The sequence below is a fragment of the Macaca thibetana genome, chromosome 2, assembly GCF_024542745.1.
Source record: "Macaca thibetana thibetana isolate TM-01 chromosome 2, ASM2454274v1, whole genome shotgun sequence".
Lineage (NCBI taxonomy): Eukaryota > Metazoa > Chordata > Mammalia > Primates > Cercopithecidae > Macaca > Macaca thibetana.
In genome coordinates this window covers 92,631,976-92,645,937 of record NC_065579.1, presented here as the reverse complement: position 1 = coordinate 92,645,937, position 13,962 = coordinate 92,631,976, and the positions used below count along the sequence as shown (strand labels likewise).

The window sequence follows — 13,962 nt, the reverse complement described above, 5'->3', positions numbered from 1 at the left end:
GGAGAAAAAAAACAGGAAAAAGTGACAACAGTGCACTAGTACTGGGAAACACTGCCATATTTCTATTAGTTCTCGACATTCCAGTGGAAAGAACAAGACAATCAGAGATCTAAATACATATATATTTATATATAATAAATTTGACCTAACATCATAATAATAAAGACAATAGCTAACTCTTAAATAGCACTTGCTATATTCCAGATACTGTTTTAAGCATTTTATAAGCATTAATTCATTTAATTCTCACAATAACCCTATAAGATAGGTACTATTATTAATCCTATTTTACAGATATGGAAAGTACTAGAAATGGAAAAAATAGGAGGATAAAAACAAACATCTGACCAAGCCTGGTGGCTCATGCCTGTAATCCCATCACGATGTCAGGAGATCTAGACTGTCCTGGCTAACACGGTGAAACCCCGTCTCTACTAAAAATACAAAAAATTAGCCGGGCGCGGGAGCGGGCGCCTGTAGCCCCAGCTGCTCGGGAGGCTGAGGCGGGAGAATGGCGTGAACCCGGGAGGCAGAGCTTGCAGGGAGCCAAGATCGCGCTACTGCACTCCACCACTGCACTCCAGCTTGGGCGACAGAGCGAGACTCCATCCCCCACAAAAAAAAAAAAAAAGAAAAGAAAAAAAGCAGCTAAAATGTAAAACCTTGGATCAAACAGAAAATAGTTTGGTGGTAGTTTAAGGGGGTTCAATTGATTGATTAACTAATTAACAAAAGGAGGCCATTCATGCACCAAAGGTGATAGTGTGCTGTAAATCAAAGATTGAGATTCCATTAATTCTGTCCACATGAGATCTGGAAAAATAAGAAAAGTGTAGAGGTAGAGAAAAAGCTGTGACTGGTAGAAAAAAACTAGAAAATAACAGTATTGAGAATACTGCATGTGGAATACAGCCAAAGTTGTAATAAAAGGAAAATTCATTACTTAAATATTTTTATTATTAAATAGAAAGAACATAAATTATTTAACTCAAGAAATTAAAAATATAACAAAATAATCTTAAAGAAACCTAGGCAAGTAATTAATAAAATAAAAACATGTTTTCTTTGCCCCATATGATCTGCAGTAATAAAAACATATATTAATGAATTAGAAAATAAATAGTAAAATTGACATGAAATTCCAAAGCTGATTCCTTGAAAATGTAAAGCAACCAAATTGATAACCACTAGCTCATCGAATTTCTCACATCTCCAAAAACAGATTCTTTCACATTCTCAAGGAAGAAAATAATTCCAATGCTATTTAAAGTACTCTAGTGCATGAAAAAAGAAAGTCTAGAAATTGTTTTTTGTGTGTGTTTGTGTGTTTGTTTTTGAGATGAAGTTTTGCTCTTGTTGTTGCCCAGGCTGGAGTACAGTGGCATGATCTCAGCTCAATGCAACTTCTGCCTCCCGGGTTCAAGCCATTCGCCTGCCTCAGCCTCCTGAGTAGCTGGGATTACAAACGTGCGCCACCACACCTGGCTAATTTTGCGTTTTTAGTAGAGATGGGGTTTCTCCATGTTTGTCAGGCTGTTTTCGAACTCCCGACCTCAGGTGATCCGCCCACCTCGGCCTCCCAAAGCGCTGGGATTACAGATGTGAGCCACCGCGCTCGGCCTAGAAATTGTTTTTTTAACAGCTAAATAATGCTGATTTTTAAAACCTCACATATACCAAAAGAAAAACCTAGGCCAGTTTTCATGCTTCATACTCCGTACTTCTGATTAGTGATGCAAAAATCTTAAACAAAATACACGCAGATAGGATCTAGAAATATATTTAAAAGATTAGGCCGGGTGCAGTGGCTCACGCCTGTAATCCCAGCACTTTGGGAGGCTGAGGCGGGCGGATCACAAGGTCAGGAGATCGAGACCACGGTGAAACCTCGTCTCTACTAAAAATACAAAAAATTAACCGGGTGTGGTGGTGGGCGCCTGTAGTCCCAGCTACTCAGGAGGCTGAGGCAGGAGAATGGCATAAACCCGGGAGGCGGAGCTTGCAGTGAGCCGAAATGGCACCACTGCACTCCAGCCTGGGCAACAGAGCGAGACTCCGTCTCAAAAAAAAAAAAGATTGAGTACATCATATGACAAATGTATCATATCCTAAAATGTGAAAATAGTACCATATTAAGAAAACTATATTAATAGGACAAAGATAAAAAACCATATAATTATTTCAATGAATGCTTGATTTTCAAAACTCTCGTAAGAATAGAAATAAAATATATTTTATTCTACTGAATCCAAAGAACAAAAAAAAAGAAAGAAAACGTGTTTTCTCAATTTAGTAAAAAACTGACTCTGAAATTAACTTATATCATCATTAGTAGTAAAACCACTTGAAATGTTTTCATTAAAGTGAAGAATAAGAAAAGGATGATTTAACTACCTTTTTAGCTATTGCTCATTATTTAATAATAGTATTGAATTATAGCCAGTGTAATTAATTAAGAAAATTGAACACATGATATAAAAGTTGGGTAATAAAATAATTGAAGTTAATCCAGTCAAGTATAAAAGCAAGAGTTAAAAATGATAGAAATATATCATTATTTATAGATAATATGATTACCTAGAAAAGAATTTAAACCTATTTTAAAAACATTATATAGCCAGTTATGAAATAAATATGCAAAGAATTGTTACTATTGTTGTTGTTTTATCCTAAGAGAAACCATTTAGTCACAAGTAACATCTCTCAAATATTTCTTACATGCCAAGCACTGCAAGCATAAAATAACTGGGAATAAATATAGTAATAAATGTATAAGAGATGCATCAAGAAAACTGTAAAACTTTGCCAAGCAGTGTAAAACAGAACAAATAGATAAACATACCTTCATCTTGGGTAGGAAGACTTCATATTAGTTCCTAAAGTAATTAGTAGATTCAATGCAATAACAAGTTTGCAACATTTCTGAGGAAATCTGACAAAACATTGGTAAAGTTTATCCTGAAAATCATTTAAATGTCCAGGGAAATTCATGTGATACTAATTCAGGAATAGACAGAGAACAGTAGAACCACACAAAGAGATCTGAAGTAGATTTAAGTAAATAGAGAAATGTACTATATGATAAAGTTGACTTTTAATCAGTGGATTTTAAATGGATTATTTAATAAAGTGTTGGGGCATTTGATGAGCCACATTCTGAAAAAAAGTATTAAATGGATATTTACTCCCTAGCAAACTATATTTAATGTTTTTAATGGTAATGTAAAACAATGAAACCACAAAAATTGTTTTCAGAAGCTCAGTTTTTCCTAGCCTCGGAATAGGGCTTTCTAAATGCAGCACCAAAAATTTTACTAAATGAAAATTATAATAAATGATATGATAATATTAAATAATATAATAATTGAAAATGAAGTACCTAGAACTTCAGTATGGTAAACAAAAGCAAGTGAGATTTACAGGCAGGTTGGTGCCACAACCCAGGCTTGTGTTACCAAACAAAGAGTTAATGTTCCCAAATAAACCAGATACCCAAGTACAAAAATAGGCAAAGGATATGAAGAGGTAATTCCCCCAAAAAACACAGCAAATATCCAAAGAAGCGATGTCAGCATCACTCCTAATAAAATAAATGAAAATGTAACGAAATACAAGTTTCTTTCATGAGGCTGGGAAAAGTGAAAAAGGAGAAGTGACAGCAATGTCGGTGGGGCGGTGGAGAACGGCCCCCTTCCTGGCCCAGAGATGGAGTGTCAATTGGTGTTGCCTTCAGAGAGGTCCATTCCCAGACTGTACCAAAAGCGCACCTTTCGCCTGGCAACCCAATTTATCCTCAACAATCCCCTGTCCATGCAACTTTATTTCTACTAGAGATAAACTGTAAATAACCGAAATGTGCGTTATTAATAAGGTTATTGGCTAAATAAATAGCAGTGTATGCAAATAATGAAATATGCAGCCCTTTAAAATAGTGATAGATATTATTGTATGTATTCATATTATTGAGTGGATAAATGTTGATAACATATTGTTTGATGGAGAAAGTAATTTCAAGGCAAATATTGAGTGTGTCTCATAAAATTGTGGTGATTGTGTGTGCACACATGTACACACTGTCAAAAATAATACTCACCTAAATGTTAGCAGTGGTTACTTTGGTGTCATGAAATTAGAGATGCCTTTTACTTTCTTTTTTATCATTTCCATATTATTTAATTTTTATAAGATGCACCCATTTTTATACTCAGAAAAAAAAAATACAATACCCCTACTTTTTTTTTTTTTTTTTTTATCTTGAACAACTCCCAAAATCCATTTTGGGAGCTGAATTATCCTGTTGTGCCGTCTACAGTGACCCAGTGAGCCATATGTATGCCTCGGCAGTGCCAACAGCACTGGTCTCTTGGGTCACTGTCGCTCACAGAGGCCCTGAAGTCGGATAGGGAGGCCCAGGAGTGGGAGGTGGAGGCAGCTCCCCCAGAGCCCTAGTGACGCATTCAGTTGCCTAGACAGGAACCTCAGAGCACACTCTGGACAGAGACAGAAACAGGAACAAATCAGTAGGCTGGAGGTAGAAGCCATCTGGGAGCCACTGGAATTTTTCTGTCAGCTCAGGAATTTGAGTTGAGGCAGAAATGAGGAAGTGGAGAAAGACTTACAACTCCTAGGATTTTGGAAACTGACTCTTAGAGCCTGAGAACTGCAGATTTGACTTTATCTACACCTGTGGTTCCTAAACATCATATCTACAAATGACTTTTACTCTAATTTCTTTAAAATTCAGTTTACATCAACTCTCATTGGTTTTTGCTTATTTAAATAAATGTTTTGTAAAGTGAAACTTAATCATTATTATTAATTGGAAACCAATATTTTTCCCACGAAAAGTAAGTAACCGTATAAACAAAGCTAAAGCAAAATGGAGTGAAAACAAAAAATATTTTATGTTGTTTCCAACAGAAAGCTGTGAGCTGAGCCTGCATACCCTCTCTCCTTGTTAAAATGGCAAGTTTTAGAAAGGCCTAGCCCAAAACTCAGACTTGATCTTTATTGCGCAGGGAGAGGGGATCACACCATTCATTCGCCTTACTATCCATCTACCATGTAAGGCCATCTCATGGCCTGCCAGTGGCACAGGCCCCGCTTAGAGGGCATTCTCATCTAGTCCAGCACTGCCCAGGAGGAACCCTGTCCACAGCATTCCTCACCCCTTCCCTGCTCTCCTGGGCAGCAGGAGGTATTGTCAGAAACAGTGCCTAGGCCAGGTGCGGTGGCTCACGCCTATAAACCCAACACTTTGGGAGGCCAAGGTGGGTGGATCACGAGGTCAGGAGCTCAAGACCAGCCTGACCAACATGGTGAAACCCCTTCCCTACTAAAAATACAAAAAATTAGCTGGGTGTGGTGGTGGGCATCTGTAATCCCAGCTACTCAGGAGACTGAAGCAGGAGAATCGCTTGAACCCGGGAGGCAGAGGTTGCAGTAAGCCAAGATTGCACCACTGCACTCCAGCCTGGGCAAAAGAGCAAGACTCTGTCTCAAAAAAAAAAAAAAGAAAAAAGAAATGAAACGAAACAGTATCTGGTGCAGGGTGGAATCGGCAGTGGTCCAGACTTCATGTCCGCCTTGTCCGGCCTTGTCTGCAGGCCTTCGAGGACATCTACCTGGAGGAGCGGAAGACCATCAAGGTTCTGCTTGAGTATGCCGACAAGATGTTCACCTATGTCTTCGTGCTGGAGATGCTGCTTAAGTGGGTGGCCTATGGCTTCAAGAAGTACTTCACCAATGCCTGGTGCTGGCTCGACTTCCTAATCGTGGATGTGAGTGTGGGCACCCGAAGGGAACAGGAAGGGGAACCCCATTGCAGGTGTGGGAGAAGGAGGTGAGGTAGAGGGCCCGGTGGGAGCCAGCAGGCTGAAGGGGAGGCACGAGGCAGTGCTGCAGCGCAGACAGAGAGGAAGGAGGATGTGAGTCTGAGACTCAGGCCTTGTCCTCAGGTTCCCAGGCTCAGAGGAAGACAAGAAATAGGAGACGGGTCCTGCCTCTAGAGCCCCCAGTTTGGAGCCACAGCAGGCAGAGACCTAGGCCCCTGCTTCTAGGGGAGATCGTTCGAGAGTAGTCAAGGTAGGGGTGTGAGCCAGGGCAGGGGCTGGGGGCTCAGGGTCCAGAAAGGGAAGTGAGCAGACAAGCTTGTGCTCTAGCACACACCACAGCAGACTGTAAGTGTCCATCGGGCCCACTAGACAGATGGCCAGTTCAGAGCCTCCATGCACACACGAGGGGCACAGTTCAGAGCCTCCATGCACACATGCCAGGGGGAGAAGGCTGCTGAAGGGATGCTGGGCAGGCAGGGAGAGCCTCCAGCTCAGGGGGAAGGTACTGGCTGGGGAGGATGAGAGAGGGGTGGAGTCACCCCAGAGGAGGAGGAAGCCGTGAACACTGGCTCGGGGGCTCTGGGTTGCTGCCCTAGACGATCAGGTAGCTGTGAGGGCTGCCTGCCCAGGCTGTGTCCAAGGAGGGCCTGGGGCAGGAGGTCAGCGTGACTTCTGAACATCCGGTTGGCAGATGGAGTGTGAAGCCCCTGCCCCACAGCTACCCAGGCCCCAAGACACTGCTGGGTGCCAGGCAGCATGAATGCAGGGTTACAGGGAAAGTAACCAAGCAGGGAGAAACAGGTCGGTGCAGGGCAGCTCTGGGTCTGCACTCACTGAGGACAAAGAAAGAGAAGGCAAAGGGTGCAGGCAGAGGGACCTCTCTGGGGATCAAACAAAACAGAATGGGGGTCAGGATCTGCAGACTGAAAAGGGCTTTCCAGAAGGCTTTGTTGATGGCTTCTGGCCTTGACATCGGGCTCTGCACACCAGCAGGAGCTATCCTTCCTGTGCTTACAAGACAGGCTCAGGCCTGTGCGGTCTCCATACCCCACTCAGAGGCTCAGTCCCCAATAAGCCTGGTCAGAGTCCAGGTTGAGGCTACCAAGGCTGGATGGGAAGTCAAAGTGTGGGTGGCCGTGGTGGCAGAGGCACCTTGGGCTAGAGGGATGCGCAGAAATGCAGATCCAGGTCCTTGGACCTGCAGTTCAGGCCTCTTCCTATCACCCCAGGTGGCCAAGAGGATGCTGATGCTGGGGTGAGGGTGTGTTGTGGGTGGAAGAGGGGCAAGGAGAGCTCTAGACACACTGGGCTGCCTGGCCCAGCCCTCAGAGCCTCCCTGAGATGAAGGAGAGGCCCCTGAGGACTCCCCGTTGAGGGAACATGGGAGGGCCTGGGATCCTGGCCGCTCAGCCCTGAGGCTCCCTGACCCGCTGTTCCTGAAGCATCTTGGGCAGTTGGGTCTGCTGAGGGTCTCCAGCAAGGCAGGCCAGAGGGAATCTGCACAGACATCTGCAGAAGCCCATCCACCAGCCGCTGGCCACCTTGGGGAGCTCAGAGCCAAGGCAGGGGAAAGGGAACTGGCAGTGCTTCCCTGCTCAGGCCCAAGAGAGGAGAAGAAGCCTGTGGAGAAGGCAACCAAGGCTCACAGCAGGGAGGGGCCTTGCCCAAGGCTGAGCAGAAGGAAGTGGGTATGGAATGCAGCTTTCCTGACACTGGCCACACTGCTGTGCCTCTACCCCATCCACATGCTTCATGGGAAAGTTTGTCTCCCATGACAGAGTCTAGGGAAGGATATTTCCAAGAAGAATTCTGCATTATTTTTCAGTAAATGCTATTGGGTCTCTACTGTGTGCAAGCACGGTTATGGTGCTGGGGATCTTAGGGAACAAAACAAGAACGCTTCCCCACATGGAGGAAGGTGGCTGCAAACAATCAGCATAACCAACAAGCCACTTTTACATTATGTGGAAAAGTGGTATCTATCATGGAGCAAAGAGAACTCGGGAAGGGAAGTGGGTGGGGTGGAGGGGAAGGTGCAGGTTACCACGTTAAATAGGACGATCCGGGTAGGCCTACTTTGGTAACATTTGAGCGGGTTTGAAGTTGGGGTTAGCCAGGCCAGTGTCTGGCAGACGTTCCAAGCAGAGGTTGGAAGAGCAGTGCAAGGACGGTGTGTCGGGAGCACGCCTGGCATACTGGGGGAAATGCAGGGAGGCTAGAGCCACTAAGCAGAAGGAAGTGCAGGAGATGAGGCCAGATTGCAGGGAATGCAGCCAGATTGCCACCTTTGAAAAAATATGGGCTTTGATTTAGAATGAAATGACGGTAGCGGGGCAGAATTAGAAGGCTCTGAACAGAAGAGTGCCGTGAACTGACTGATTTTCTTTAGGGCTCACTCGGTCATGGAGGCCAGGGGAGACAGGAATGAGTAGAAGCAGGGAGAAGAGTTAGGAGGCTCAGGCCATGATCCAGGGAGAGACAATAGAGGCTGGGCCAGGATGGTGGCAGTAGAAGTGGTGAGAAATATTTGGACTTCAGATGTATTTTGAAGGCAGAGCCAACAGGAAATCCTGACGGGTTAGACACAGGGTGTCAGAGATAGAGAGGAGGCAGGGAGGACGCCAAGGATCGTGGCCTGCACAGCTAGAGGGATGGAGTTGCCGTCACCTGAGACGGGAGGCCATCACCGGGGCAGATGGGGCAAGCTTTGCAAAGAACAGACCGCAAGGCAGCCTGTTAGGAACTGGGCAGACGGACCAGCTGGACCTGGCACTCTGGAGGTCCTGCCCTCAAGGAGAGGTCCCTGAGAGATGCCTCCCGACTCTCCAGGATTGAGGGCCCATAGCCCAGCATCCTTGAGGGGTGAGTGCGGGCAACACCGAAATCAGTCTGGCGTGTCTTCCTCCCCTCAGCCTCTTTGCTCAGCTCCCTCCGACCTGGTGCTGCCAAGCCTGGGAGGAGGCTGTGGGAGTCAGGCCCCTGCCCCTAGCCTCTCCGAACCCCAGGCTGGCCTGAGCACCAGGGCAGTGTGAATAGTGACTACAGGGGAGGTCAGGCAGGAGGCCATTTTTGGCCTGTAATCACAGGCCAGCGGTGAAGTAAGAAGGGAGTGGATACCCACGGAGCTTTAGAAGGACAAAATCCACAGAGTGGAAGTGCCCTGGGAGGGGTGGGCCAGAGGGAACAGAGAGCTGAGGCTCCTGGTGCCACCAAGTCCCCACCTTTGCTTTCCTCCTTTGAAGATGTTGAAATGCTGCACAGTCTGGCCTTGGGGAAATGCCCCGCAATTGTCTATTTGCTCCTACTCAACCCAGGACTGTCTCTCCTTCCTCAAAAAAGGCTTCTTTGGCGAAGAAGGAGATAGGTCCAAGAATTGGAATTGAAGGAAAGAATGTGGAGACCAAAAGCCTAGGCTTTGTGTCCCTGCTCCACCACACCAGCGAAGTGGCTTTGGAATTCAGTTTTCCCATCTGTAGAACAGAGGTGACACATCGCAACATCGCAGGGTTAGTGGGGTTATTACAGAGTATGTATGTGAAGTGCACATAGCAGCCTCTCAGTAAAGGCCCAGAAGCCAGGACACTCTTGGGCTCGCCCCAGCTTGGGCTCTGGGAAGCCTGGCCCAGTGCAGAGCTGGCCTGTGATGACAGTCCACCCCAGGACTAATAAAGAGTGGACATGGGAGGCCTGTGGCTCTCTGGCACCCAGCGCCATCTTAGCAGGGCCAGGAGCCCTACTGTCTGTCCCCAACAGTGGGGAGCTGTTCCCATCCTCCCCATTTCTACTTTGCCTCCCCCAGGTCTCTCTGGTCAGCCTGGTGGCCAACACCCTGGGCTTTGCCGAGATGGGCCCCATCAAGTCACTGCGGACGCTGCGTGCACTCCGCCCCCTGAGAGCTCTGTCACGATTTGAGGGCATGAGGGTAAGAGAGGCGGCTGCCTTCCCACCAGGGAGTGGGAGGCGGTCCCACGGAGGGACCCCCAGCCTCAGCTTGCTGACCCACAGGCCCAGCGCACTGCTACCCAGGGCCCCTCCCTGTGTTTCTGATGTCCTGTGGCCACGGAGACTGTGGCTGAGGCTGACTTGGTAGGAGCATGGCCCAGAACCTCCAAGAGAGGCACAGCTGGACATGGAGGCACCCTGAGGGTAGGCAGCTGTGAGAACCCACCTCCAGGGCTCACCCTCCAGCCCTGTGAGCTCCTGTGCGGGCTGGGAGAGCACTGGACAAAGGAGAGGAAGCAAGAGACTTGCTGGGCACAGGGGTCTCAGCTGTACCCCAGGCCACTGGCACCAGGGCCCCTGTGCTTCTGCTGTCCCGTGGGGCTGCATCTCTGTGTGCCCACTCGGTGTGCCCCTCTGCATACCCTGCCTCCTGGCAGACACAGGCTGCCAGCCCTCTGTGATGGGCAGTGGGGCTGTGGTCGGGAGGGTGAGGGAAGAGGCATAGAGCAAGCTGCATTCCCAGCATCAGACAGAGGCTGTACAGGAAATGACCACGTGCTTAGTGATCTCCTGTGCACCATTTTCCTAGTGCAGATCCCTAAGCATTTTTCAAGTCACTACATTTTACCGAAGAATAAGAGCAGATAAGTCAGATTTGAAAGCCCACCAAGAAAAACATCAGCCGTGATATATAGCAAGAAAACAAATACACATGTGTGTGTTTGTGTGTACTTGTGTGGGGTATTTTTTTTTTAACAAAACATACACAGTTCTGTGTGGCTTCAGAAGACATGTTTGTTTGTCTCTCACTGACCCAGCAGGCACCACACACAGCTCAGATTGATGGCTTTGAACCTTGCCCACGCCCCCAATCCATGGAGACACACAGAGCTCATTCCTGGTGGGAAACCATCCACAAGATATTATTCAGAGTTAAATATCTCTTTGGGAGCAAGGACATTTGATTCCAGAGGGACGCAAGGAGACACTAGGTGCCAGGGATGCCTCTGCGGTGGCCGTTGGCCACAGAGCCAGCCAAGGGCAAACTCCCAGGGCTTCCCCGCCTCACTCTACACCCAGATGTTCGGTGCCCTAAGAGCTTGTTTCCCACCCGGCTCCAGGGTTCAGCATGCCTTCTGGGGACCAGCATCCCCCAACCTGGCATCTGGGCCACACCACACAGTCCACACCAGCTTCACCTCCAGTCTATGTGGCGCTCGTGTTCCTGGTGCATGGACAGCTGGGGACTTGGTCCATGAGTGGGGTGGAGGGTCCCAAATGCCTCTACTAGGGAATCTTCTACAGGGTGCTCTGAGTTTAGATGCAGAACATGAGGCTGTGGCTCCATGGGATCTGAGAGCCCCTCACTAGGGAGCGGGTATCACAGGGAGTGCCCATGCCACCTGCTCTCTGGCTCTGCTCTTATGGGAGCACTGGAGAACTGCCACAACACCCTCTAGACACTGCACTGAGGTCCCCTGGGTTACTTCAGGGGAGAACACACATCCATCCCAATAGCAACAACCTAAAATAAACCAGAATTTAGCTCCAAAAATGTAAGGACTCTTGGGATTGTTAGGAAACCCAGTCTTGGGGACATGTTTTGAGAGGTCTTTCCCATCAAGTTGCTGGCATCCTCAACCAGCACACACCGTGGTGAAAATCAGGTTTTAAAGATCACAGAATCAGGGCAGGGCCAAGAAGGGAAAGCAGATGTTCTGAAGCCACACCAGACTCTAGTGTGTACTCCCCTCACTCCCCACCAGGGCTTCCAGCCATGGAGCTGGCCTCTCCCATGAGTGTGGGATCTGCACACCCACCTGCACAGCCCCCTGCAGCCAGGGAGTTCATTCTTTCATGGGGGAGGGTCTTGAAAAAGGCATGCGCTTTGGGCCCCCCCAGGAACTGAGCCACTTCTCTGTCCACTTGAGGTGGTGGTCAATGCCCTGGTGGGCGCCATCCCGTCCATCATGAACGTCCTCCTCGTCTGCCTCATCTTCTGGCTCATCTTCAGCATCATGGGCGTGAACCTCTTCGCGGGGAAGTTTGGGAGGTGCATCAACCAGACAGAGGGAGACTTGCCTTTGAACTACACCATCGTGAACAACAAGAGCCAGTGTGAGTCCTTGAACATGACCGGAGAATTGTACTGGACCAAGGTGAAAGTCAACTTTGACAACGTGGGGGCCGGGTACCTGGCCCTTCTGCAGGTGGTAAGTCCTGGAGAGAGGGACATCCTTCCTCCCAATAGCTGTCAAGCAGCATGGCCATCACCCGTGATGTGGGCAGGAGTGGGGCAGTGGGGCCATGCTGGATTTTCACAGGAGGATCGTAGTGCCCAAAGGAGACTCAGGACTCTCCAGGGATTTGGCTCCTTGGGAAATCCCCAGACTTTCAGTTCTAGAACCAATACCACATTCTCCAAATTGCAGAGTATAAGGATGGCTCCGTGGTGCTATAGAACCAACTCCCCAGCCAGTAGTCAAGTTGACCTCTTCAGGCTATCAGTTAGGCAGTGTGATGGCACAGGTTAAAAAATGAAAGACCATAGACTACTCAGGAACTGAACTGTTAGCAAAGCCGTGACTGTGGCCACCCTCTGTTATAAAAGATAGTGTTAGCTCTTGTGTTATTTAAAAGAACATATTTCCATCTTTGATGTGCAATGTTTAAGCACACACAATCCTTCTAGGGTTTTCATTGATTTTGTGAGTACGATGGCTTCCGTGATTATAGCACATTCCATAAAATTAACCTACCATTAGCCTTGACTAATGCAGCAGAACCACAGTGCAAAAAGCTACAACTTGCTTGTCTTGCTATTCCAATCTTAAGCCCAGACACCTGTCTCTGGTTCCCAAAGCAGAGGAAAACTCAGCAGACTCTTACCTGGAAACTTGAGGCATCCACTCACACCTCCACCCATCCCTTAAGCCCCAGTGGTAGTCCCACAAAGACTCACCTGCACTGCCTACTGGAGAACGGTAGATTAGTGCCAAACCCAAGGATCTGTCTATTCCTGCAACTGTCCCTCAGAATGTTGGAACTTTGGAATAAAAGGCCTCGTTTTGTAGACTAAGAACTGCTCACCTTTCCAGACACAGCCGCTCGGTGTTTGGGAAGAATTCAGTCATAAGTATCTCATACCCTTGGGTGGTCCCCAGCAGTTTCCAAAGTATTTCCAGGCCTATCTTTATAGGCAAGGGCCTGTTGGTACAGGGAGCTGGAGTAGCTTGCCTAATATGGGCGACCTCAGCTTCCCCTTCTGCCTTACCTGCCTCATAAGAATTCTTAGACACAGGAAGTTTGTGTTACTGAGCTTGTGCTTAGAAAGGAGGCTTGGGGACTGGCCACGGTGGCTCACACTTGTAATCCCAGCACATTGGGAGTCTGAGGTTGGTGGATCATTTGAGGTCAGGAGTTCGAGACCAGCCTGGCCAACATGGTGAAACCCCCGTCTCTACTAAAAACACAAAAATTAGCTGGGCATGGTGGTGTATGCCTGTAATCCCAGCTACTCAGGAGGCTGAGGCAGGAGAATCACTTGAACCCGGGAGGCAGAGGTTGTAGTGAGCTGAGATCACACCATTGTACTCCAGCCTGTTTGACAGAGTGAGACTCTGTCTCAAAAAAAAAAAAAAAAAAAGAGGCTTGGGGCAGGACAGGACTGGATTTGGCCAAAAACACAAATGAGACTTCACTGGGGAGTCAGTCTCACCACCAAGCATGTCTCTTGGGCTCTTTCTGCATAGCAGCCCAGACTAGGGCTGGTGCCACCAGCACCAGGGCCCTCTCTGGTTCATCCCCCCTCTTTGCTCCCTTGGTGTAGTATGCTGGCGCCAGCTTGTGCCAGCTCACAAGAGCTCATCGTTACATTTTCAGAAATTTTGCAAGCTGTTTATTAAACATAGCCATTAAAAAAAATTAATTCTATAAACTTACAAAATTAACTAAATGATATTAAAGCAAAGGTAATAAACACTCAAGATTCATCATTACTTTTTAGTGTTATCATCTATGCTTTTGAGGTTTTTTACATCTAGTTTGTCTGTATAGTGGGAGTACCATAATGCTAAGCTCCTATGCATCTCTTCTCAACTCCATTGAGTAACTTCACATTGGTAACCTGAAATCAACCATGGTGGGAATATTTACACAAGAGAAATTGGCAAACCAACAATCAGGG

The 13,962-nt window shown here is 47.4% G+C and overlaps 1 protein-coding gene across 4 annotated transcripts in view; it reads left to right on the top strand.

Annotated features, from left to right (window-relative positions):
• The window catches only part of SCN5A (sodium voltage-gated channel alpha subunit 5), a 102,192-nt gene that overhangs the window by 78,444 nt on the left and 9,786 nt on the right, over positions 1-13,962 (top strand). For all 4 annotated transcript variants that reach the window (XM_050778345.1, XM_050778344.1, XM_050778348.1 and 1 more), the window contains exons 21-23: positions 5,607-5,780; positions 9,634-9,756; positions 11,708-11,989. In XM_050778345.1, coding sequence (XP_050634302.1) covers positions 5,607-5,780; positions 9,634-9,756; positions 11,708-11,989 — 579 coding nt within the window. The remainder of the gene's footprint in view (positions 1-5,606; positions 5,781-9,633; positions 9,757-11,707; positions 11,990-13,962) is intronic.